We start from the raw sequence: 27,626 nt of genomic DNA, 5'->3' as shown, positions 1-27,626 counted from the left end.
ATCTCCTGGCCTCATATGGGTGTACCTGTTTAAAGTTCTCAGTCCAGATAGCTATCTGTTCTTTCATTAGTTTAGTCAGCTTCCAAAAATTTCTTTCTAAAAAGTCAGAGGTTAAACTTCATTTGAAAGCATTATAATGTCTGCATGAGAACATGGATGGAGGGCTGTAATTTGCTGGATATGTGTTCTGAGAAAGTCATTCTTCCAGGAAACGGCATCTCTGCTTGTCCCTGGGGAGAAAATTGGTCCTTACAGAACCCATTTGTTCTGCTTTCAGCACTCAATAGCAGTTCAAAGTATGATTCAGAAACTCAAAAAAGTAGAGGATACAGTGTAGTTCATGAGTAGTCTCAAAAATTCACCTCTGCTTTTTGATGAGTATATGTATCACCAGCTGTGAAAGGCCTTCTAGATGGTGCAAGTAATGGAGTAAATCTTACTGTAAATAATAGAAAGACTAGCTTCTACTAGCTTGAATCTAAACTGCCATACCTCAGGAATTGGCTCATTCACATAGACCCATTCTTCTGATCCTGGCTTTGGTGGTGGTGGCACTATGGGAGTAGGTGACACCTCTGCAGAATCAGCAGGTGACTTCTTTACCGATGCTTTCCCTCCTGGTGATTTTCCTTTAGGAGAACCTTAAACGTGCATATTATATCATTTCACTACAATTGTATGAACAGAACCAGATTCTGGTAGATGAATAAATCTAGCATTACTGTGGACTTCATGCAATTCATTAAGCAATTTTGGGGAGCCTTACCAAATCAAAAATCAAAACCCCAATTCTCTACAGCCTCCAAATTAACCAATAATACCACTAACAGGTTTTTTTTTTTTTTTTAGTTTATTTATTTTGAGAATGAGCAAGAGAGAGAGAAAGAGAGAAAGAAAGAGAGAAAGAGCATGCATGCACAAGCAGGGGAGGGGCAGAGGGAGAGGGACACAGAGAATCCCATGCAGGCTCCACACTGTCGGCACAGAGCCCAAAGTGGAGCTCAATCCCATGGACCGTGAGAACATGACCTGAGCCAAAATGAAGAGTCAGATGCTTAGCCAACTGAGCTACCCAGGCACCTCCGGTAACAGTTTGTTTAAGCTACTAAATTTCTTTTGTCCAGTTGGCTATGAAAAGCAACTTTACATTTTATTTTTATCTCTTTCTTTGATTTCATAATGAACATATGGTTCTTACAAAGTATAGATTGTAAAATGCATTTCATTGACATTTGCAAGTAATGGTAAATTAAATTCTCCATCCAGAATGAGAAAGAAAGTAAGTCTAATATGAGTGATGCTCTTGATGTTTTTTTGAAGCTCAGGGGAGGAGCAGGGAGGAAGGAGGCTATGAAGAGTCAGTGGGAGTCAGTGAAGGATGTGGGGAAGGAGGTGGGGTATTACAGCTTCCAAATGTCTCCACATTCCCTGAATGAGACAGAGGGTTTCTGAGTGGGAAACTTTATTTCTTGCTATAGTCAGGGAGTATGGATGAAGGTACTTGCTGTGTCATCGCCTGGCTGAATTAAGGCATGAGAGAGAGAAGGGGAGAGAAAGGAAAGAGAGAAGAAGGACGAGGAGAAGGTGGAGGAGGAAAAAGAAGAGCAAAAAAATGAAGCCTAGTGTTCAGTTCAGAATCCAGAAAGGGCATATGCTTCACTTTCCCCAAGAGCATCAAGAAGGGAATCTAGACCAGTTGAGTGGTGTGGCACTCTTACGGTCTGAAAGGTTCTGTGATTGATCAAAGTAGCTTAACTCAGAAAGCCTAATATTTCCTTGAAAGATCAAGGTTATTATGGTTTAGAAATTCAGTCAGTTTAAATTACACTTACCTTCAGAATAATTATTGAAATTTTAGATGCAGTTTATAGATGTCTATAGATTTGGGAACACTTTATTTCCCAAACTATATTTCCTTAATGAGTATTATTTAATGATAATGCCGTTTAGAAAAATAAATACATCTTAAACTTTAATTCTGGTTAAAAATATATTAATTACAAGTAGAAGGGAAATGGTTAGTTATGTCTTATGGACAGTTTAGATGACTTCAGTTATATATATTTAAAAATAGTATCCATTAGGGGCACCTGGGTCGCTCAGTCGGTTAAGCGTGCGACTCTTGATTTCAGCTCAGGTCATGATCTCACTGTTTGTGAGTTCAAGAGCCACACTGGGCTCTGAGCTGACAGTGTGGAGCCTGCTTGGGATTCTCTCTCTCTCCCTCTCTCTCTGCCCCTCCCCTGCTCACTCTCTCACTCAAAAGTAAATACAAAAACTTTATAAAAAATATTGCCCATTATTCCAGGTCTGAAGTTGAATCTAGACATTTTTAAATTAGAAAAAAAAACAAGCTAAGAAAACCTTTGTTCAGGCAATAACCAACAATGTTTATAATTTGATATATATTTCAATATGATGATTTTTCATTATTTGACCTGAATTTCTTGTGAATTAGAAGTGCTAACAGTATAGCTACCTTCAGATGGATTTCTCTAAGAACTTTGCAATTGTAAATGTGAGACTGGAATGAGTTTCTTTTTTCTTATTTTCTTAAATATCATGATCATTCAGTGAAAACTAAGAACCAGGAAGTATTTGGGGGCCATTTGCTTTGATTCCATTTAACTTTTATCTATTTTTTAACAGTGAAAATTCTAAAGGGAAAAATAAAATGTGAATGAGTAAAAATGTATCGATGCCATAGGGAATAGAAATGGATGTCACTTTTGAACAAAATCTATTGATATCTTAAATGTAACAGGGGGCATTTGTTTTTTAGTACCATTCACCCAATCATATGGAAGCTTCAGTTTCTAATGAGAGACCTGCTTTCACTTGAAAGTTGGATCATTTAGTCCTCAGTGTAGCCAGTCTATGTTGAAAGAGAAGTAGTTTGTATTTATGTTTCTTTTTCTAAATTGTAAACCAATTTAAATATTTTGGGGAATGGGCATAGAAATAATACATTAGAAATAATTGAATGTCTCTGATATTTAATGACTATCAGAGAGCAATCAGCCTTGGGCTCCAGTTTAATGGTTCTCCAATTGTAGCGATCATCAGAAGTCCCCAGAGGGCTTATTAAAACACAAAATTGCTGGGCCCCTGCAGGAGTTATAGATTCAGCAGGTCTGGTTAAGTATTTGTATTTTCAGTAAGTTCTCAGGTGATGTGGATGCTACTGGTCCCAGGACCACACTTCAAGTGCCAATGCCCCAGTGGATAGAGCTAGGTATTACAATTTCGCCTTTTATCTTCTTCCCTCTGTTTTTCCATGTCCTTTCAGTTAAATGTGACTGAAGTTTCTAACACTGACATCACATTTATTGCTAAGTGGCCTGGTAGCACCTACAAATATAAGTCAAATCAGAAGGCAAGCACTGGATCAATGCCAATACCAATACATGGGAAGGCCAGTGGAGTTAAAGACAACACTATTCCCCAATGTTTGTTTCATAAAACTCTGGTTCCAATGCATACCCTTGTAAGAGAATTCTGCAGCCAAAATATTTTTGGATATTACATATTGTATCTCCAACTCCCTTAGAGATGCGTGTTGATGTATTTTTTTTAAGTCCTGCAATTAAAACCTTTTTAATTTGGCATAACTCAGCATTTTCTGAAATTGGTTGATTATGGAAAACTTTCTTCATTTAGCTCCTAATTAACAACTGTTAGGTAAGGTCATTGGGTTGAAAAAGCTGTTGTTCTATGTAGCTATAATGTGGGACAATGGCAGATGAGTTGAAGAGAGTAAGAAATACTTTGAGAACACCAAAATACACTTGTGAATGGCAATTTAGTGTCAAAATTCCGGGAGAAGAAGGGTAAAGATTGACCTGATATGCAGAGAAGAACAGAAATGAGTCATAGATGTCAATAGCAGGAAATACAGATAAGTTTGAAGACAGAAGAAAGAGATAGCTTCTTACACCATAAGAGATGGTTTCAATATAATGGCATCAAATGACCTGAGATAAACAGATAGTCAGTCCCTAGTGTTTACCACCAATATTAATTTTAAATACTAAGAATTAAAATCGTATTTCCTTTTAATGAAGGAAATCCTCTTATACATCCTGAAAAACAGCATTTCTATGTGACAGAAAGACTTCTAAATCATGATTGCAAGTTCACCTATTTCAAGTTCACCTATTTCAAATATTATTAAACACAATAGAAATTCAGTAAAATAAAAGCAAAAAATGTTTGAAAGTTCTTAGTTACTTAAATTGAACTAACTGCATGACTCCAGTGTATATATTTTACTGGTTGAACTTGTATTTGCTTATGGTTTGTTTGGAGTGTGTATGTTTTTAACTAAGGATGCTCTTAAAGTATGTACATTATTATGTTTAACTTGATTTGGTAACTAATGTGCATAGTATATTTAATTTATATTTTTGAAAATTCTATGATGATCCTTCTTTTGTTTTTGTTGATCATAATGAGAAAGCAAGGAATAAATAATGTAAATGTGAAAATTATGTAAATGGGTAGCAAAAATTATAGCCCTTATAGCCCTTAACATTTTAGCTAAAATTTACATCTCAGTGTTAACTGACCAGGTGGCTCCAGTTATATATGATGTTACATAATCAGAAAAGGGTGAGATTCTCTTTGGGGATCTTGGTTATGTATTTTTAAATGGCAAAATAAAGATCCTTTGCAGCCCATTATTTTGTGAACTTGCATACTTTTGGCTTGCAACTGCATTGACAATTTGTAATAAAAAATTAAACAAAGGTACACACTTCATGACAACCCTATTTGAATATACTCTGAAAACGTCAACTGTATATATTTATAACTGCATCTCAACGTTCGATTTGTTGTTATAGCTCCTCAACATAAATCTAACTAATATGCTTTCAAGAGCCTAATGGGATTTTTTTTCTACCAACTATCAATTACATAAAAAAAGCTACATCCCCTTTATTTCACAGAAATAGTTAAAATAAAATAGAAAAAAATTAAATGAAATTAGGGTCAGGACAAGGACAACTTAAAGTGGAAGGAAAAAATGGGGAGAGGAATTTGAAAGCGGATATTGAGATCCTGGTACCCTCACACAGGTATAGCCACTCTGTGAACTTTTGGACGGCCAAGAGAGGAAAAGCTATCATTTAGATGTGCTAATTATCTAACCACTCAGAGGAAGAAAGATTTTCCTGTCCCTTGATTCTGAATGAAATTTCTCACCTAGAATTTCATATGGGGGCCATTAAATGATGTAGTAGGCATATCATCCCCTCAGAACATAAAATGCCAGGTTGTTATTGGTATAAGGAAAGTTTCACCTCCACTGCTATGCTGTATTGTGAAGGGAGTTGAGGACTTTGTACCGCGCGTTATCAGTGAAGGCAATTTGATGGGAGCCCAAGAAAACAGGGTTCAGCATAGAGCTTTCTGAAGGCATAGCTTAGCCCAAGGATAATACTGATAATTTCTATGATGAATGGATGTTCTGTATATTAGATATCTCTAAATTATTTCCCACAAGCATCACTTTTCTCAGCAAGACCTGTACTAAAATCCAAACTATAGAAATATTGATGTTATATTCTTTGGTAACAGCTTCTAGTTTACAAATGCCCAAGAGAAGTATAGTATGTGTTCTACTATACAAATCTGGCTCTTTTCATTGAGGCAGTTATAAAAGGCAGAATCATATTGAACCATGTCTATCTTTATCTGCGGTACCTTTTCTTTTGAGTGAAGTTTCACCTTTCTTCCCTTTTCCTTCTTGAGGAGAGTCTTGCTTACCATGTAAGGGCTCTAAACAAAATTCAAGACATAAAAGTTATTGATGATTTTCTTTACTATCCCGGGCTAGATTATTGGTAGGTAATCAAGTGTTATTTCTCACAGATAAACAGTAATCTTTGTGAGGTCTTTGCGGTGAGCTAAAATTAATCTGAAGACAGAATGGATTAAAACTTGAATGACAGCCCTTATAGTGCTATTCTATTTTGTCACACTGGGCAGTTCAGTCCTAAGTTCAATATCAATATTTGGCAGTGGATTTGATTGTAAACTCTTTGAGGCAACATGGCTGCAGAGTGTTAAAAGTTAGTTACAAGTCCGTTTGAAGCATATGGCTCTATGTTGATTTATTTCAACTAAATGATCCTTATAAAATAAGACAGCCAAATCTGTAATAAGAATGACACAAAAACAATTTGAGGAAGGGCTGAATAACCACACTGACTGGAGATGGTGCTTCCTTGAACTTTTCCTGACCCCACACACTTGGTTGCCTCGTGACTTGTACATTTCCATTTTACACTGGCTATAACTTGTCATGTAAAGAATGATTTGTGTATATTTATCTTGGATTCCTTGGACTCTAGTTCAAAATCATACTGAAAGGGGGAAAATGGGAAACTGATGATTTAAAGGTCAGTAAGGTGTTCCAAACAATAAATTAGTTCTTCGAAAAAGTTTTCTACATGCCACATTATTCACCAAACAATTTCAATCATTACCTACCTTTTGCCCTGGGCTACAGTTTATTCTTCATTGGAAGGATGGACATATGGGGCAGTTTAAATACCTATGATGGAGACACCATGTATGACCTATTATCTACATTTAGAAGTGATAATTATAAGAATGTGTAAATGCATAGCACATATCACATTTACTTCTCAGATTCATCAACCAAGATTTCATAGAAATAAGAAGGGAATAGGGAAGGATTCATAGAAATAAGAAAGAAATAAGGGATTCATAGAAATAAGAAGAAATAGGGAAGGATTAACTCTGAAACTTTGTTAACCTCTGTAAAAGGACTTTTAAAATCCACATAGCTGACTACCAAACTCAAAAAATAAATAAACAAACAATAAACAAAATCCAAACAACTGAATTAGTTGTTTTTTCAGAAATCATCATCATCATCATCATCATCATCATCATCATCATAACAATAAAGTCTAGATAAGCTCCTAATTCCTTTAATAACAATACTTTGGGTAACCAACTATTTAGCTAATTGTAAACGAGTACTAAACAAGGCATCAGAGAAAAGAAGTTAAAAATAGAGATACCTGAATTTATAAGGCACTGTGGGCAAGTCTAATTTCTTCTGATTTTTTAAATCAGTTCCAAAATATATTCTGAAATCTCAAAAAATATTTTTCAATAGCAGCATGGATATTGTACTATTGTATTCTGTCACATTGACAACTTTGGTTTTAGATTAAATTCTGAAGTTTGGTAGTGGATTTAGTAATAAACCCTTTTAATGGAACATAACTGTGAACTCTTTCAAATTTAATCCCTAGCACATTTGAAGCAGATATAAAATGCAGAGCTATATACAATGTAGAATTATACAGGGACAAAATGACTGTTAGTACTCAGCGCACTGGCCTCCCTCTTTACTCTATTTCCATCCTGATTGATTGATTGATTGATTGATTGATTTTTGTAAATAATTCCTTTTTTCATCTCAACTTCTAAAGATCATAGTTGGGTATTTAAGCTGGGCATGTTCAGAAGCCTTGGGCTTTCATTTCTGAAAATGCTCTCATTTGAAAAAACAAACTGTAAATTATTTACATAGAAATAAACAAACCTGCCAGAAACTTTCCCCCTAAAATTGCTGAACTAAGCCTCCCTGAGCTGTAAGGGCAGAGGTCGGTTTTGGTTTCTCTGCCTCCCTCTACTGACCCATCAGTGCCCTTAAGCTCTGAGATCTCTCTCCGATAACTTGATAACTGTTGTTGGAAGGCAGTAATTAGGCCTCTGGAGATTAACACTTGGATACGTTTTTAAAGATCAGGCATTAGGCCTGTCCTTGGTGAAAAAAAGAGACAGACACAAGCACTCTTTTAAGCAACAAAGCTTTATTATTCCTTCAATGCACAGTATTCAAGAATACAATTTTAAAATCGTGAGCAAACTTCAGAAACTTAAAGACTGAACTGGGTTCTAACCAGAACCACTAGAGATTGGTTTCAGGGAATGGGTCAAATACCTAGATCCTCCAGATTGTGAGCAGACTGAGGGGGAGGTCATGGTGGGGAGAGCCATGGTCATGGGTTAAAGGACTATATTAGATAACACTAGGCTTACTTGAGCCACTGTCATAACTGTCTTCCCTGGTTCTAAACAGCATTTTAAAGATTTCCATCTTTCCTCCAGACCTCTGATTTTTTTTTAATTCCTAATGAGGCAGTGAGAAAAGGGTGCATATTTAATTTATGGCTTTGTGCTTTATTGCTCCTATGATACAAAACATTTCTTTAGAATTTGTGTATTTTGCCTTTAGTCAAGCCCCATTTTATTGGAACACAGTGGTCCATAATATATGTTACTTAAGTCTTCAAATTTATTTGTTTAATATAAATAAATTCAACTTAAAAATTTCACATCCATCTCAAATCTCTCCATGAGGCAGAAAGATCTGGAGTTTAGAAATACAATCCTGACACACAAGATCAAGGATTCCTAGGTAGCCTTAATGCACAACCAGCTGCTTCACAAAGCTACAACTAGAAACAAGGACCACAATTTGTCTCCTATACACAGCACCAAACTGATACTAACATTCTACCAATGTCATGCAGTGTAACAGTTAAGCGCTTCACTTTGGTCATTATATCTATCCTCTACCACTGAAGTTAATAGTCCTTAGTGTTTCGGGATCTAGAAAGAACTTAAGCCAAAACAAACGCTTTACCCATGTATGCTATAAATTACAAACATATACGTTACTGAGATGCCAGGTGCTTGTTTCTATCCATTTATTGTCACATAAATTCACACTAATGATTAAGTCACATAGGAATTCTAGTCTCTGATGAAGTCTGTTGATTTTTTCCCTTATTCTTGTGAGTAACTGGCTATACTAACTCATTTTCTGAAGATGTTCTCACTCTACAAAAACATAAGTCTATGGTTCAGCAAACAGATGTCTGAACTTTTGATCTGCTCTAAGTTCTTTCTGGTTATTCTCTGTGCCCTCCCTATTCTCATCTGTGGTCTTCTTCTAATCGAGAACTGGGTATGAGGACCTCAGACTCCCTCCTACACAGTAAAGTACCTGGGCTTTGTGACAACCATAGCTACTAAGGGCTTTTCCACTTTCATCTGAGTCATCACTTGGTTTCATACTATTGAAGTTGCTTAAAGTCTAACTCTGAGTGAATGCATTGGTACTGTTATTTATAATTCTTATCTAAGTGAAAATAAGAAACTGGCAGAGGATTATAAATTATTCTGTCAATCACCTGATGGTGGTTTCCCTTTTGCAGCAGGAGTTTTTGAATGCTCACGCTGAGGATGGGTCTCCTTCTCTTTTTCTGGCTCAGGTGGAGGGGGAGGTGGGGGTGGAGGCTCAGCCAGGGGAACTTCTTCCTTTTTCTCAGCTTCCTTATCTTCTAATTTCTTTTTAACTTCAAAAAGATGATAAGAATGAACTTTTAGTAGAGACTCTAGACACCCGCTATTTCACTTGAACCAAGATAAGCCTAAATTAATATAAAATTCCCCTTGCTGATTTAAGGCTCAGTTCATGTTTTAAGGCTCTCCTTTAAATCATCCAGTCCTTAAAACTAGGATCTGAAGCCTTCTCTGCCTAGTTAGACATGCTATTTTCTTTGCCTTTTATGGTGATGGAGAGGAGGATGATGATGATGATGGTGTGGGTGTCTGTGTGCCCGTGTATAGCAGGTAGAAAGGCTTATTGAGGGGTGCCAAATGTAAAAGTGACAACCTAGATGTAGCTAATGCAGTGGAATAGGAAAATAAAGGATTATTCCAAAATTCCCGGTGGAAAACCAAGGTGAAGAAAGCATGAAGAGAAGGTAAAGAGCAATGTGACAGAGGTCTTGTGGGTGTGGAGGAAACAGACTTCACCTCACCGCACTGATTTCTGGGAGTAAATACACACAAAGCACTTAGAATGGTGCATTGTACCTAAGTCTTCTTAGCAGTTCGTTAATTCACGCAGCGACTATTTTATTGAACTTCGATTGTGCCTTGAAGTAAAGGAAGGGTCATAACAATAAGATAAAACTCCCACCACTACTGCCAATAAAATTAGTAGTAGTAAAATCAATAGCAGGCACAGTTCTGGTTGCCAGAGATGGATCAGTAAAACAAAAGGGAAAAACCACTGCCTTGTGAGGCTTGCATTTTAGTGATAGGAAGCAAACCATAAGCCTGATGAATAATCTATACAAGGGGTTGAGAGGTGGTTAAGTGCTGTGGAGAAAATAAACAGAAGAATAAACAGGATCAGAAGTGCTGTGGGGCAGCTTTTGAAGTTTTAAATTTTTTTTTTCAACGTTTTTTATTTATTTTTGGGACAGAGAGAGACAGAGCATGAACGGGGGAGGGGCAGAGAGAGAGGGAGACACAGAATCGGAAACAGGCTCCAGGCTCCGAGCCATCAGCCCAGAGCCTGACGCGGGGCTCGAACTCACGGACCGCGAGATCGTGACCTGGCTGAAGTCGGACGCTTAACCGACTGCGCCACCCAGGCGCCCCAGCTTTTGAAGTTTTAAATAGAGCAGGGGCGCCTGGGTGGCTCAGTGGGTGGCTCAAGGTCTGACTTTGGTGCAGGTCCCCATCTCACCGGTTCACGCCCTACATCCGGCCTTCTGCTGTCAGCATGGAGCCTGCTTGAGAGATCCTCTGTCTCCCTCTCTCTTTGTCCCTCCCTGCATGCTCTCATTCTCAAAAATAAACAAACATTTAAAAACGGGACAATTTTATATATACCAGCTTTTTCCTATTTAATAGTACACTATAGTCATTTTTCACCTCAGAATATATATGGAAGTACCGTATCCTTTTATTTTTTATTTTCTCACATTAATCAGGATGTTTAATTCAGAGTACTGGGCTGGGGTCAGTCAGTGTTTATGGTTTTAATGATAAAATAGTTGTTAAAGTGCTTAACCAGTAGGAATGCAAATAAGTAGCAGTTGAGTTTGTTAACGTATTCAGTGGTTAGAATGTAAAATCTTGAGGAAAATGTTGAAATGACTCTGACAAAAACAAATTTCTAACCTGTAGATGTTTGAAGCTATACCTTAAAATTGGTGTTTTTGCCTCCCAACAAAGACTCTAAGATTGTTTTGGGAGGTTTACTCTGTCCTCCAGCCTAATTTCTATCAAATAACATGTTCAGCCTCTTAAATAATACATTGTTTAATACCATCAAGGCATATATTTTGAAATATATGAAAGAGTAAGAGAAGATTTGAAAATGCCACTGTTTCAGGAAACCTTTACTGTAATTTTGGCTCACTAAGTGAAAATCTAAAGATTTTCATGGCTTATACCTATGTACTATTTTGGTGTCAGTTATGGTGATTAGGTCTTAAATGTAGTGACAGGAGAGAGCCTTCTATCAAGGCAGCTTTAGAATCTTTGTGGTATTATTAACTTGGCCATTTTTATTATACCAAGAAACTGCAGTTGTCAATACAATTAGGGGTGCCTTTTTTCTTTTAATGTTTATTATTTTTGAAAGAGAGACAGAGACAGAGAGCAAGCACAGGAGGGACAGAGAGAGGGAGACACAGAATCGGAAGCAGGCTCCAGGCTGGAACTCACTGTGAGATCATGACCTGAGCTGAAGTCGGATGCTTAACTCACCAAGCCACCCAGGCGCCCCAATTAGAGGTGCCTGATAAACAAAAGGGAAAGATTTATTTCTCAAATCATTTTGCAAAGATAAAATTCTCCACTGAAGTCTGGCTTTGGCAGTGTATTGGCCTAAGATCCCTTTCAGTAATATGTTTCAATGATACTATGAAAAGTTAGGGGGCAATTATTTTTGGTTGAATGAAGGAGGAAAGAGGTCAGGATGGTTTAATGTAATGAGATGTATTCCAGAAGAAGGCTTAAAATAAGTAGCTAATAATGAGTAAATTGACCAATTGTAATAATTTTAAATGAACTGCCCAGAATTTACATCCTAAAAGGAGGGTTAAAGTCCTGAGGTTAACATTGACATCTGTACCATTCTCTATAACATTCTTCATTTTAACTCAGCTATTTTTTTTTCCACATGAAAACAATGTTTTCAGTGAGATTACTTCTTTTGATTAAATTAAAACAAAGAGAGAAAAATGTCTTATTTTAGAAATATCTGCAAAAGAGAGTTAAAAGCAGAAGATACTTGCAGACAGTACTACTCAAATAAAAGACAGAACTCTGCAATCACGTTTTCATTTTCTCCTAAACTCATTAAAACCACACATTTAGTTATATATGTTCAAAATTATAAAGAAATGTAATTACCTTTATTCTCTTTTTTCATTACTTCAGTCATAAACATTTCTTTTACTTTTTGGCATAAAGATTCTTTATCTACTTCAGCATTGATTTTTATCAAAATATTTTCTGGTTCTGTAAACCATTGCTCCAATAAAGGCCAGTTGTCCAAGAAGCCTATAATTCTGCAAAATAAAAATACTGTATGAATATCATATACCAATTAAAATATTTGGGTAACATGATGCATGATTTACCTGATATGTATAATGAAAAAAAAATAAGCTACCGATATAGTTAAAACTGAAAAAGCAACTCTAAGAAATTACTTACTTTGAAGAAGAAATTATTTAATACAATCAAGCCATATTTTTTGAAATGCAGTAAAACCTTGGATTGTGGGTAAGTTGCTCTGCAAGTGTTCCGCAAGACAAGCAAACATTTCTTTTATTTTTTTTAATTTATTTTTAACTTGATAAATGAGCGATGTCCTGCAATATGAGTAGTACGTGAGGCTGAATGTCACATGATCACAACTGAGCCAATGGTTCTTCTTTCTCTCTCTTTCTGTCTGAAGGACTGTGGGTGATCATCTCCCATGCTCAGATGCTTGGTCTCAGGCCGTGGTGTTTGGCAGAAATCAGAGACTTTTAAGAACATTTTAGGGTGCCCACAATTGGCATTAGTGTGTTTTTTGTCACTTCCAAGCACCTATGGACAGTTCTTTTACATTCAAGAGTAAGCTTAGGAATGCTTTGCTTCATTCTAGGTCAGGCTGCCTGCAGATATAGACCGTTTCCTCTTCTGCCTTATTGCCAGTTACATTAAATATAGTATACAACAAGAATTTATTAATACCCTACTATAGTCAACGTCTGTGTGGACATATACAATGGCCCCCATGCAGGAAAAGGTTGAAAAGAAAGGTGGTAAGAAGGAGATGACTATGGTAGAAGTTAAGAAGGAAATCATTGAGAAGGACCAATGAGGTGTGCAAGTGGCAGAAATTGTAAGATTTTGTAAGAAGTCTATGTCTGCATCTCATCTGCAAAGGAGGAGGGGAAAATGAGATTAGGGAGATGTGTAAAAGGTGGGAAACAGTGCAAAATTTTGTAGAAAAGCACCACCTGAATAAGGCTGTAGCAGTGTGAGCAACGAATCTCTTTAATGACAATGCAATGTCACATTTCCGTGAAATCCTCAAAAGGAGGCAAAAGCAAATGTCATTGGGTAGGTTCCTTGTTAAAGTTGCATGAAAATAAAAAGATTTCATTGAGCCAATAGATAGCAGTAATTCCATTAGTGATACTGAAAGTTGTCCTACACCATAACCCTCCTCTCTCATCTCCCTCACACCAGCCATGAATGTCTTCAAAGGCAAGTGCAGGTTAATTTATTTTTCTTTATATCTTGTATTTTCTTTATTATTTTATATTATATTACATTACAGTATTGTAATATTTTTCTATGAATATTTTTGGGTTGTGAAACAAATTATTTGAGTTTCCATTATTTCTTATGGGGAAATTTGCTTTGATATACAAGTGCTTTGGATTACAAGCATGTTCCGGAAGAATTATGCTCACAAACGTAGGTTTTATTGTATATGAAAGAGTAAAAGAAAATTTGAAAATGCCACCATTTAGTGTAATTTTGTTCCACTAAGGAAAATCTAAAGAAAGATCACCTGCATTTCATCATAGAGTTAACTCTGAGCACACTTCTCTTGGTAGCTACCAGCTGAGGTCATCTATTTTTCTCTTACAGACAGAAATCAAAGAAATATTTAACTGTAGATAGCTCAGACTTACTTGCTTGACTCACAAATAATCTTGGAATGATTTTTGAAACTTTGTCTTCCTTGAGAATAGATTACTTTTCTCTGGCTCACATCATATTTTTAGACTTCTCTGGGTTCCATAACATTGTCTAAGTTTTCTTTCCCAATGAACACACTGCACATGACCAAGAGAATGGGTGTTTTTGTTTGTTTATTTTTGTATAACAGCATTTTAGCAAAATGGAAATAGTTTTAAATTACAGTCTGTGGTCTGATGCCTAGCTCTTTCAAATATCATGACCTTCGACTGGCATTTGCTGAATGAGGGCTAAACTAGGATTCCATATAATGAACCATAGAAGGAAGTGTTGCCTGATTTGATTCTCCTCTTCCTAGTTTATGATGACTTATGCTCTGAATATTAAATCTAGCACATGAATATTTCACTTAACATCAAAGCTATTTAGTTGTTTGTTTTTTTTTTTTTTTACTTGTAAAAGTAAAATGAATGAATGCTGGAAAATACATTTTTTTTCTAGATCTGATCATTTCGAAGTGACTGGGTGTCAGTCCATTCAAAGGGCAAAAATTAAGAAGTAGGGCATTGAGTTTTATTTATTTATTTTTTCAAAGTTTATTTATTTATTTAGAAAGAGAAAGAGTGTGCATGTATGAGCACTCTGTGCACCAGTGGGGAAAGGGCAGAGAGAGAGAGAGGGAGAGAGAGAATCCCAAGCAGGTTCTGTGCTGTCACCACAGAGCCTAATGTGGGGCTCCATTTCACGAACTATGAGATCATGACTTGAGCCAAAATCAAAAGTTGGTGGCTTAACAGATTGAACCACCCAGGCGCCCCAGGACATTGAGTTTTAAACTAACCTGTGCTGAATCTGATCTCTTAAATTCTGGTCTTTATCCATATCCTGGTTTTCAGCAGCTACCTGTTGAGTGATTTCTTCATGAGGTGTTTCACTTGAAAATGCTTCAGCTATGATATAAAAATTAGTTAATTAGATAATTTGCTAAAGCAAAGTTGCAGTAGCACTGCTACAATGTACTGATGCAAGAAAGTCAAATAGATATGATCATGCCATTGGCCCAATATTAATAAAAATGTTTAACAACATGAAAAGAAAGAGTATAGTTTTGGGATCAAAATTCAAATTTTTCTTCAAAATTGAGGAAAACAAAATACGATATAACATTAAAGAGGAGCTGTAGTTTCAATGTAGAGGATTTCAGGATTGACTCTGAAGAGGTTAGAATATAAAGTGATGGGCCATCATGAATAATACACTAGGAAAAAACAATTAGAAAATCAACACTCTGGTGTAAAGATTAAGAATGAAATAACAGGGTGGCCATAAAGTCAAATATGTGTAAAAATTATTTGTCGCTATTATGCTACAATCCAATAAAGTAAATTACATTTCTTTCTAGATTTTATGATCTTTCCTTAGAGAATAGACATAAAAGAACTGACCACAAGTGACCAAAACCAAAAACATCCTCAACAGCTCTGATTGAGTCCTATTTGGGGTTAGTGGTACAAGTCCAAAACATTCATGAACTTAGAATAAATGGAAAATCATAAAGAGAAAAGACAGTCTTGAACTAGACTAAAAGGAATTTAATCAATGCAAGAGAACACAGAAGACTGAACTAATAGTATTCAGGAAAATGGAGGACCCCCACAGGATATAGCAATCAATTTTTCTCCATCTACATTGAGGATAGAAAAAGATGAAGTGATTTAGAATACAGAATAATGATTTTAGGTTATTTATAAAACCAAAAGATTACTGACACCAGTGATGAGTGATGGAAGAAGAGTGTGGGAGTTCTTCTCAGGAGGTGCTATCATGCACCATGTCATGGTCACTATCTCAAGTTTGTCAAGGCCTTCAGCACATCGATCAGCATTCCTCTTCCCAAACTCCACCCTGGCACTGGTCCCTTCCCCTTCTCTCCACTTCTGGCACTCTTTCCAAGACCGTGTCCACATCCTGGACCTTGAATGGCTCCATCCCTGCAATCTTAATGACCTACACTCCAACTGTTTCTTTCTAGCACTCCCATATATGATGAATCTCTCCAACATTCATCCAGTCCCTAAATTCCTACACCCTTTCCCCCAAATTTACCAGCATTATCCTGACTTCACTTTATTTTCTAGCAAAGCTGAGTTGAATGGTTGAACACTTCAGCTTCTCTCCCTCATCTAACAACTTCAATCTGTGTCCTTCTGCTACACCAGCCTCAGATGATATTTATCTCTCTTTCCAAGTCTACACTTGCACCGGTAGACAGCTTTGAAGAAAAATACACAATTTTTTAATTTGTAATCTCACTAATTACTTGGCTTAAAAATCAGCTGATAGGATGGATGGATAGATAGATAGATAGATAGATAATCTGAGATAAGTTTCTTGAGAGTTATCTTCACTCAGGCTCTCCACCTCCTCACCTCCCATTCATGCTTCAATCCACCCCAGACCATCCTTCCCAGTCTCCTACTCCATTGAAACAGCTCTCATTCCAGTCACCAAAACCCATCAAGGCCGATGCATATGTTTCAGTCCTTATCTTACTTGCTTTCTCTGTTGTATTTATAGGTAAAATTCAGCATACAATTCTTAAATACTTTTACATGTTATCTTGTTTTTACAACATAACCTGTAAAGCAAGATTGTGATTCTGTAATTGCACAGCTTATAAATGACAAAGAAGGGGTTTGACTCCAGTCAATCTGACTCCAGGCTCTGGACTGGTTTTTAATTTTCAAACTTTTTGTTGAATTATACCTGACAAAAAGAATGCACACATGAATATATAGCTCAGTGACTTCACGAACTGGAAACAGTACCCAGAGCAATGAACAAACATTATCAGCCCTGGAAGCCTCCTGTTTCTTCCCAGTTACTATTAGTCATGGACGTTAACGATCCAGAGCCTGCACTCAAAACTTCTCTGTACCTCTCTTCATATTATGAACACTGCTGCTCCCACTCAGCCTGGACAAGAGACCGAAGCACTAGCTGAAAGCCCAAGCCACACTTCATCTTCCATTCTGACACAGTCTTATGCTCCTAAACTGCCTGTTTCCCTATCCTTAGGTCTCCCTGTTGGCTTTGAGTCTGGGGCATTCCTCTCCGCTCAGCCTTGGCTGGACTGATGCTCAGCCTTTGGGCCCACCTGGCTCTGGCTATAGGCTGCTTCCTTGTGATGTTGTTCTTCAGGCTTCTCCATAGACTAAAACATTGCAGGACAGCATGCTGAACCTGACCTTGGAGACTGGGCTCCCATACCCCAGCCTGGACCTCAGGACCCCAGCCCCTACTGGTCTGGGATAAAAATAGTACAGGGGCGCCTGGGTGGCGCAGTCGGTTAAGCGTCCGACTTCAGCCAGGTCACGATCTCGCGGTCTGTGAGTTCGAGCCCCGCATCAGGCTCTGGGCTGATGGCTCGGAGCCTGGAGCCTGTTTCCGATTCTGTGTCTCCCTCTCTCTCTGCCCCTCCCCCGTTCATGCTCTGTCTCTCTCTGTCCCAAAAATAAATAAAAAAACGTTGAAAAAAAAAAATTAAAAATAGTACAACTTTATTTCAAAAAATCTGTCTTGGCTTATGAGACACTACTTTCCCTGGCCTTCTTCCTCTCTAGCTGCTGCTTCTAAACACTTCTTCCTTTGCTCTTCCCAGAAAACTCTGATGTTTTCTGGGGGTCATCATGGATCTCTCTTTAAAGTACATTTTTACTCCTAGGTGATATCTTGCACCTTCAAATCCTTAACTTCAGCGCATGCTTCCTTCCTGACATCTAGTCCCATTTGGAGAACTGTTCTATGAACATGTTAGCTGAAAAGTCCCAAACGCACTTCAAACTCAACGTTTCCCTAAAGAATCTCTATGTATTTCTTTTCATATTCTCTAAGTAAATGGTATCATCAATCAAAACTGTGTGGGTCAGAAACTTGTGGTCATCCTGTTCTCCCTGTGGCATGTCTCCTGTCCTCACTGATCACTGAATTCTGTAGTTTGCCTCCTAAATACCACTTGAAGCTGACCATTCCCATCTTGCCCCTCCCAGCTTTTGTAATGCCTCTGCTGTTTTTCAGAGGATAAGAATTTTCTCATTTGTTTTTTGTTTCCAATCTTACTCCCTTCCAATGCATCCTCCACCCTGAGCCAGAATGGACATTATAAAAAGCATATCTAATTGCATAAATCTCAGCTTCAATATCATTCAGTGACTTGACATGGCTTCAGGAAAATGTTCAAATACCTTAACTTGGGGCGAAAGTTTTGGCTGGCCCATGCCTACTCTGCAGGCCCATTTCTGCCCCTCTTCCATACCTTGCTGCCTCTCAGCCCTACTGAGGTACTTGCTGTTGTCTAGATGGACCACGCTCACTTGCCAAGATTTGTGATGTGTTTCTCTCTACCTCTCTCCCTTTCTTGGACTGGTCAACCTCTTCTCATGCTGGGCACACCTATTATAACACACAACTAACTATATTATATAATCAGCTTACTTTCACTTCTTTTTACACTATATTGTCAACTACTTGAGGATAGGGACTTGCCTTTCATTTGTTTATTATCAGTTCCTGGCAAATTATAAATCTTAGATAAATGTTTACTAGTGGTGCCATTTTAGCTCCCTTCACTCTAGACCAGTGCTATCCAACAGAACTTTCTAAGATGATGGAAACATTCTACACCACTGCTGTATGATATGGCAGCCACTAGCCATATGTGTACATAAAACATAGCCAGTGTGACTGAAGAACTGAATTTTTAATTTGTTAATTTTAATTAGTTTAAATGGCATGTGTGGCTAGTGGCTGCCATGTTAGACACACAACTCTAGACTGCAATCCCTTGGTTCCTTAGCTACAATGTCCACTAAATTCCTTGAAGGTAGGATCCATCTTCTTCTTTATTACTCTACATCCAGTGCCTAGCACAATGTCTGGCATCATGTTATAAATAAAAAATGAATATGTGAATGAACAAAATATTGTAGAAGGTTAGAATTTTATCTGAAAAAGTAACTGTCTAAAAAAAACTGTCTAAACAGTTTAAGTGGGGTTTTGACTAACAAGAGGAAATTTCAAAGACCATTCTAACCTTATATTTCAAGAAAGAAAAATATTTTTTTTTAGAAAAATCTTAAGATATGAAAGAATAACACTTTTTCTCAACTGAAATACTTTAAAATATGAAAGCTACAGATTGATTTTCAAAGTTGTGGACATATTTAGCATACTCAATTCTGACCAAAATAAGTAAGAATTATAAAGTTAATGATTTCATACTAGTTTTAATGGTTTAGTTGGCCTAAACCCAACAATGGGCTCAGTTAACTTCAAACCAAGAAATACGCAATGTTAGAAATGTATGGTAAAAAGAAAAATCACACTGTGCTTTAATACTAATTTCTGAGGGTATATAAATATGATTATTTATGTGTATATGTGCACAAAATTTGATAAAGGAGAAGTACTCCCTGTGGTAGGGGAGGAAGGGCATTTTAAAGCCTAATTATAAGTCAAGGGTCAAGAATAAAGAAATTAAACAATTTATTTTATTTTTTAAGTTTATTTATTTATTTTGAGAGCACCCAGGGGAAGGAGAGTAGGGGAGGGGCAGAGATATCGGGAGAGAGAGAATCCCAAGTGTGGACCCTGACTTGGGGCTTGATCCCATGAACTATGAGATCATGACCTGAGCGAAGATCAAGAATCGGATGCTCAACTGACTGAGCCACCCAAGGACTTAAACAAGTTAGATGATAACATCAGCTTTGACAAATTTGCCAGAATCACTCATCATATAATTTTGATAGGGAATTGAAAGAACTCAAACTGGATTGAGTTGGAATTCTTGAAAAATTGTTGCCAGTTGATTTCCTTCTGTTTCTGAAACATACCACAATATGCTTCCTTTGGAGCCCCCAGAGGGTAGGCAAACCTTCTGCGGCTCTCGTAGAGTTATATTCAGCTTTCAGGGACCTTCTCCCCAACAGGTCTGTGTGTGTACTTTATAACAACTTGACATACCCACTTTCAAGTCAGACTGATCTTGAGTTCAGGGTCCTGTTCTGCCACCAGTGGGCCATGAATTGGCAGTGCTGGCAGCCAATCTCAGCTATGTCCTGAACAGGAGGGGGAGTTAGCTGGACAAGCAGAGTCATTACTACAGTCAGCATTGCTCCTACTCCCTTTCATGGATAGAAGTAAGTTCTCTCTTTTAAGATTTGCTAGACAGGATCCAGTTTAAACTACTGTGCTCAACAGCTAAAGTAGTATCTAATGGTTTTGTCATTTTATTTAGGTAAATGATAAAAGAAGACCTCAAAATTACACTAACTCAAAATAAGGATGAATGTGACCTTGGACAAGTCAAGTGCTCATGCTTTAAATTCCCATCTATAAATGAAAGCATGGAAATAGATGATCCCTTAGGTCTCTCCCACCTCTGAATGTCATTGTATTAGTAATAAAGCAGTAATAAAAGAAAGATAAATATTATCATTTGTTAAAGGATTTTTTTTATAAAAGTAAAATCAAGACTCTCAAACAAAGGTAAAATGTCATGATTTAACTCTTCAATTAATGAGAGAACCAGTAGGATGTTACATCAGTTCAAATAAGAATTGGATAATAGGCTATCTACAATCAGGAATGCTAAAATAGATGAAACTAATAGATGAAAACTAATTAGAAAACTAATAGATGAAAATCTAATACTTGTAATCTCTTCAAAAGTTTAGAAATTAATTATATATTGATTAAAATTCATTTGCATGTCTATGGACAAGAATCGTTTGAATTGCTCTCAGTTTCCTATAATTTACAGAGTCATAGAAGATCTGAATCAAACCCAATGAAAGGCACAGACTCTCATAGATGCAGATAGTCCAAAGGGGTCCAAAAGACTATACTTAGCTTTCTACTGAAAGAATACCCAATAATCTCTTGTCCATTTCAAAGTCTTTCATAATTCTTACTGATGTATTTGTTACATGTTTATTAACATGTACCAGATACTATCCTAAGTGTTTTACATGTATCTTATTTAATGTCTGTGATATTGTGATATAATAAGAGAAACATGTTTGGTCTTTTTCTCTGGCTCTTGACAAAGAGCTTGGAAAACGCTTGTAATTTCCTGAGAGATAGGTATAAGGAGCATTTTTTCTTATTCATAATAAGCCCCTTGCAACATTACCTGAGTTAATGTTAACGAGATGACTCTTAGAAGATGGGGCCTGGTTGCCAGAGGAACAAACCATGTGATTAGAAGGCTGGAACTTTCAGCCTTGACCCCAGACTTCTAGGAAGGGGAGTGGGGTTGAGAGATGAATCAATCACCAATGGCCAATGATTTAATCCATCATGCTTATTAGAACTGCCATAAAAACTCTAAACTAAGGGGTTCAGGGAGCTTCTGGAATGATGAACACATCCACATGCCAGGAGGGTAGTGTAACCCAAACACCATGGAGACCAAAGCTTCTGAGCCTGAGACTCTTCTAGACCTAGCACTATATTCCTCTTCATCTGGCTGTTCATTTGTATCTTTTATGATGTCCTTTATAATAAACCAGTAATAGTAAGTGTTCTGTGAGTTTTATGGGTCATTATAGCAAATTCAAACCTGAGGAAGGGTTATGGAAACTCCTGATTTGTAGCCACATCATACAGAAGTGTGGGTAACCAGGGGATCTACTACTTGAAATTGGAATCTGAAGTTGGGGGCAGTCTTATGGGGCTGAGCCCTTAACCTGTGGAGTCTTCCCTAATTTACCAGTAGGTAGTGCCAGAACTGAATTAAACTGTAGAACAATTTGGTGTCTCCCAAGAACTGGAGAATGGGGTAGTGTAGGAATTCCACAATTTGGTGTCAGTAGTGTCAGTTTTCCTTTCACATCTGTAAAACTACAATGAGGCATTTTATTATGTAGATTGTGAAACTCAGGTTTAGAATAATGAAGTAACTTTCCCTTGGTCAAATAAGTACCTCATGAGTTGACAAGAGAAGGTTCAAGAAGATCTGTTTTCCCCGTAAGTATTTCATTTGTGGAATAAAGTAATATTTTCATTCTAATGACAAAAAGTACTTAAACAAACCATGACTACTGGAAAGACTATTCAACCCCCCCATGTGAGGACTTCAGCCAACTGATACTGCTTCTCTGACTTCACACACAATCTCGGGGAAGGAAGTTATCAGATCCTTGCTTTGCAGAACAGATGAGATTTATGACCTTCATTAGATGTGACCCACCAAGATGTACTAAACAGCCACAAGAAGCTTCTCCATGCATGCAAGTCTCAAAAAGGGCACCTCTGTGCTAGGGAAGCTGCCAAATTGAGGGAAGTGTTCAGTGAAATGCTTGCAGTTGGCATAGAATTCTCTGCTAGTTCTCTACAGTGCTGAACAGCAACAGTTAAAGCAGGAGGCAAACGTGCTCTGCTAGATAATTCTTTGGAAAATATGAAATGGATTTCTTATTACCACTCCTAATTGTAAATGGGAATACTCACCCATTCAGTCAAAGAAGAAATGAATAAAGAGCTTTGAGTTACAAAAAAGAATATCAAAACAAAGGGGAAAAGTAGCCAGCTTACCCATCGTGTCATTCATGCGATCCAGTGAGGAATTATCTGAAATATCTAATAACATGACAAAATCAAATGCAGAAGGAGGAAGAGGAACTTCTTTGGAGGCTTTAGTATCAACAGCCAATGTGGATATTTGTGCTTTCTTTTCCTCCATTTCTAGGACCTCTCTGTTGCAGCCCGTGAGAGCTTCCTCCAGAAGCTTTGCTTGGTTTAATGTCATTGGAAAACCATCCAAGACCCATCCTTGATCCACAGGTATCTTACTAAATTGAAAATGCACAAACCATTAACATTTTGATAGATACAAGTACTCTGGAAGTAGCAATACAATGAGTCTTGTCTTTACCTTTCCTTCAACTCCACACTAACCTCCTTTGGCACAAATTTTATTACTTTACAGCTAAGATGAGGCTTATTAATACACCACAATCACTCCTTTGCTTAAAATCTTTCTGTAGGTCCCTGCTGCCCTCCAAAGATATTTCAGAGGCCGTAACGTGGTATTTAAAATTAACTGGCCACAACTTGCCTCCCTATAACTCTTTGTCTCTCACAGTCTTGAATCACTTACTTCAAACAAACTGATCTCCTCACTTAGGTAAATAAGCATTGCATTTTCTAGCTTGTGGTCATAGGTTTGAACCTGTTTCTCTTCTACACATAGTGGGATAACACACTTTACAGGGCATTATGAGGATAAACTGAAATGATCCATTTTAAGAACCCAGCACCGAGCTTACCACACTGTGGATACTCACAATGTCAACCTGGAGAGTTCTTCCTACTCCGCCCGACCCAGCATGGAGCTGTAACTGCCTAACCTGAACTCCTCTGCTCTCCACTTCGCTATACAATGAATAATTATTGTATTTCATAACTGAGAAAAACTCAAGTGAGGCTTCTTTATCTCAATTAGATTATAAGTTGTTGTAGTGTAAGGAACATTTCTTGGATTTTTGCTTTCAGTGCCACATCCTCCATAGAGAATCGAGCTCCAAGAATTATTATTTTGGATCTTTATATTGAAAAACCATATGAAAGGGGAACAAACTTAAACTCTGTTCTTCTAAACCCCTAATTATGTAAAACTGAGATTTGGGTTTTTGGATTAAAATTTATGATTTAATTTCTTTCTGTGTTAGAATTCCTTTCTTGTCTGTGCAACCTCCTTTTCTCATTGCCTTCCCATCCAGCACTGATGAGCCTTTGGGTCCCTGGGTCCACTTCCTTCTCCTGAAACATAAAACAAGGAAGGGCACTGACTTGTGACCACACAATCAGGGTCTCTCCCCTCTATAATCTGTCCCTTGGCTTTTCCAAGTATCTAATGACTCCTTGAATTCCTGAGGGAATAGAACCTGAACTTCACCTGGGTGAGTGAAGACTGGTAAAGTGGGAGAAGTGAAATATAAACATGTAAATCATAAACATGTCTTTATCTTGCTGTATGTTTTCTCATGTAGATGGGTAGTATTGATTAGATATTAAAAATAAAAAATACTGCTATATTATTCTTTATATACTTCTATCTGATAAAGAATATATTAGTAGATTAAAAAAATACGTACTTAATAGCATTTACCATGATGCTAACTAGCAACATGTCAGAAATGCTCTTTCCTTTCTTCAGCAACTTTTCTGATTTTGCACCAAGCTGAGCACGCACAGTGAGCTGTGAAAATAAACAATGAGTGGTAGAGTACAACTAATTTAAAAGTCAGAATCCAAATGTCTGGGGGAAAAATTAAATGGTCATGCTCTCTGGTGAAGACACTGATCATCTGGCGCAATTCTGGAGTCAGCCAAGCATCCAGGGGAAGTGTGTATGGATATTGAGGCTCCTCTGTGTGGGTCCCTCCTTGCCAAGATCTTCCTCTGAATTCTTAGCTGCTCTGGCATTGCCAACCTTCATTTTCTAATACCTTAAACTGAAACTATTAAAGATTTCTGCTTGAGTTCTAGCCACTCTCGTGCTACACAGACATGGTGTGCCTCTGGGATAACCTGTACAAGTATGGCTCTTGACCAGGGAAGTTCCCTTGATTCAGTGGTCCAATGCCACACAGTTCATGCCTGTTTTAGGCTGCCTGCCTGTCTTCCACTTTGACTTTTTCCTGTTGGCTTTTGGCCATCAAATAATTAGCTTTTCTATTTTGTCCCGCATTGGTAACATTATCTGTAGAAGGGCTAGTCCAATAAAGCTGCTTTATGAACAGGAAAATTCCCTAGTGCTGATTCTTAACTCAACCACCAGGAAGTATTTTACAAGTCAAATGATATTAGATGTCTACGCAAAACCCTGTAAAGTTTCCTTGTTTACTTCAAATGTCCTCATTGTGCCTGTAAGGCTGACCTGACTTTTCTCCCTTCCAGCTCATCTCTCTAACCCCACTTTGCTGGCCAGTCACCTTCCTGCCTCATGGCTGCCATCCAGCTATTCTTACTGCCTGAAATGCTTCCCCAGATGCACTTGGAATTTTCTCTCAATCTTCTTTCAATCTGGTTAGATCTCACTTTCTCAAAGAAGGCTCATCCCATTTAATATAGCAACCTTCCCTCTTTCCGCACCTCTATGGCCTTGACCCCTTTGCTTCTGACCCCTTACTTCACTCTACATTTTCTTCCCTTCTGACTCATTACCATCTAATGGGTCATATAATTCATTTACTCGGTGTTTATGGTTTGTTATCTGTCTGCATTAGAATGTAAACTCTTTAAGGTCCAACAACCTTGCCTTTTCTGTTCACTGACATATCCCAAATAATTACAACAATGAACACACACACAAAAAGTATGCCCTTTGCGTTGAATTGAATATGGAATTTGGAGGATTTGTAACTCAATAAAAGTAAATATAAAAAATACACCTAGCCTTTCTGTTAATTTATATTGCAAATACACAGAGTAAAAATGATACATTCCCCTTCATCACTTTCTCTAAGCCCATTTCCCTCTTCACTGGCTGTCATACTTACAGATTGGTGTATATCCTTCCAAAACTTTTTCTATCTTTAAGGAATTTTCAAATTAAAATATTTGAAAACTAAAATTGTTTCCCAAGGTGAATCACATAATAAAAGTAACTAAATATAATAAAAATAAAGCAAATAAAATTTCTTGATTAATCAGGACATTGTATTTGATGACAAAAAGATATCTCCACATACAGAAAAGCAATACTATACAAGAAAATGCTAGTTTCCATTAGAAGTCACAGTGAGTGAATTGTTGTGAGTATTTCAGGGATTAATAAAACATTCTGAAGAGTCACCAATAGGTCTAAGGAGAAATTCCGGGGAAAAAAAGTATTTAAAGATAAAGAGAGTAGGAAAGGAAAGAGAAGTAATAAATTCAGTGGTAAAGAAAAACACATAAAATATAAGTTTGACATATTATTAAAATTTAAAAAAATCACAAACTTATTTTCTTACCTGGCAAAACTGAATAGCAATTTCCACTGCTTTAGGGATAAGGAATATTAAGAATATAAAGAATATTAAGTAACTCAGATTTAGTTACTATTTTACCATAATAATTACTTTAAACCAAAAAAGGAGCACATTGCTATTTCACTCCATTTGAAGACATACCAAGAAACTATGAATCATGACATACTTCAATCTACTAGTAGCCAAAATTAGATTACAATACTTACTTCAGAGAAACTATCACTTGATTTGACTTCTTCAGCTTTTGGAGTTTTATTTGTTTCAGTACCTAGCAATAGGAAAAGTGTTAAGAATAAAGTCCAGTATTTACCACTAAGAACCATGTTAGTATGTGATCATCCATGGTTTTGGACAGATGGGTTATTGGATCCAGCCATGCCTGAGATGCTCAGAGGAAAGAACAGAATCACCACAGAATGGCTTCATCTTTGTTCCACAACATTAAAATCCTGGCCGTTGTGTGGCTTGGTGTTTTCCACTTCCTTCCTTCCCTTATGGCTCACTCATAATAATATCATTAGGAATACTTTAATACAGTTTGCATTTTCTTTTCAGAAAAATAGCCAAGTTTCTGAAGAAAATTTGTTAAAATGATAATTCATTAATTTTCATTTTCCTGAATTATCAAGTTATAGGTAATAAATATGTCTCAAAGTAGAAAAGTCTGGAAGTCAGACTTTGGAGTTTTTTACTTGAATTCTATGGGAAAAAAACAAGTTTTCAGAGTCTGTTTATAATTAACTGGACTTTTGTAATAAAATATGTCATACAATACTTATAATAGATTAAAAATCAACCAAAATTATCTTGTAAGAAACACATAACTGAAATAAGGGACAGATTACACCCTTTGAAAGGATGGAAAATACAACTGCTCTTGGAGAGCTTCATGCTCACCACATGGTCCAGTGGTGACGGCAATAATGACGTGTGCACAGGATGATCTGAACTGTGTGCTAGAACATGAGGAAACTATTAAATATGGCAAGCCTTCACTAGCACAGCTAGAAAAGATATTTAAGACTTAAAATTGTTTTCCTTCAATGTTTCTAAAAAGCATCTGAAAGACTAGAACCCAGATCCCAAGTGAGGTAACTTTTCATTAGGTTTGGAAGCCAGGTTCTATTTATTTGCCTTGCCCAAAGCTGGAAATCATCTTAACTTTAGGTAGGGAACCACTCTTCAGCAGGGATGCAAGAGACCAGACCCCGTAGCCTCCCTCAACCATTGAAGAACACAGCAGTGTGCAGGGAGCCCCAACCCTACCACTCACCCAGATCTGCTTGGGCGAAAAGAAACAATAAAATACTGTCTCCCTGCAAAGCCAGGGAGAGGGAGGATTTATCGTGGATGTTATCACATCAGATGTTATCACATCACAACAAAACTGAGCAACTATCTGAAGGAGCAAAAAAAGATTCCTTTGTAATACTTATCTCTTATCCCTATTTATAGACAAGGGTTGGAGACTTCTGTGTTTACCTTGCTCTCTCTGTTAAATGACCAGGTAGACAACTATGCAAAACT

General features: G+C 37.2%; 1 protein-coding gene across 1 annotated transcript in view; it reads right to left on the bottom strand.

Annotated features, from left to right (window-relative positions):
* The window catches only part of SPEF2 (sperm flagellar and cilia associated 2), a 184,021-nt gene that overhangs the window by 85,737 nt on the left and 70,658 nt on the right, over nucleotides 1-27,626 (bottom strand). Inside the window, exons 14-21 of the mRNA XM_081796051.1 lie at nucleotides 26,306-26,367; nucleotides 24,219-24,322; nucleotides 22,657-22,913; nucleotides 14,900-15,008; nucleotides 12,268-12,425; nucleotides 9,243-9,407; nucleotides 5,707-5,781; nucleotides 493-641 (exon numbers count right to left, since the gene is read on the bottom strand). Coding sequence (XP_081652177.1) covers nucleotides 493-641; nucleotides 5,707-5,781; nucleotides 9,243-9,407; nucleotides 12,268-12,425; nucleotides 14,900-15,008; nucleotides 22,657-22,913; nucleotides 24,219-24,322; nucleotides 26,306-26,367 — 1,079 coding nt within the window. The remainder of the gene's footprint in view (nucleotides 1-492; nucleotides 642-5,706; nucleotides 5,782-9,242; nucleotides 9,408-12,267; nucleotides 12,426-14,899; nucleotides 15,009-22,656; nucleotides 22,914-24,218; nucleotides 24,323-26,305; nucleotides 26,368-27,626) is intronic.

This window comes from Panthera onca, chromosome A1 (assembly GCF_046562875.1).
Source record: "Panthera onca isolate mPanOnc1 chromosome A1, mPanOnc1 haplotype 2, whole genome shotgun sequence".
NCBI lineage: Eukaryota > Metazoa > Chordata > Mammalia > Carnivora > Felidae > Panthera > Panthera onca.
This window is presented reverse-complemented; position numbering and strand designations above follow the sequence as displayed.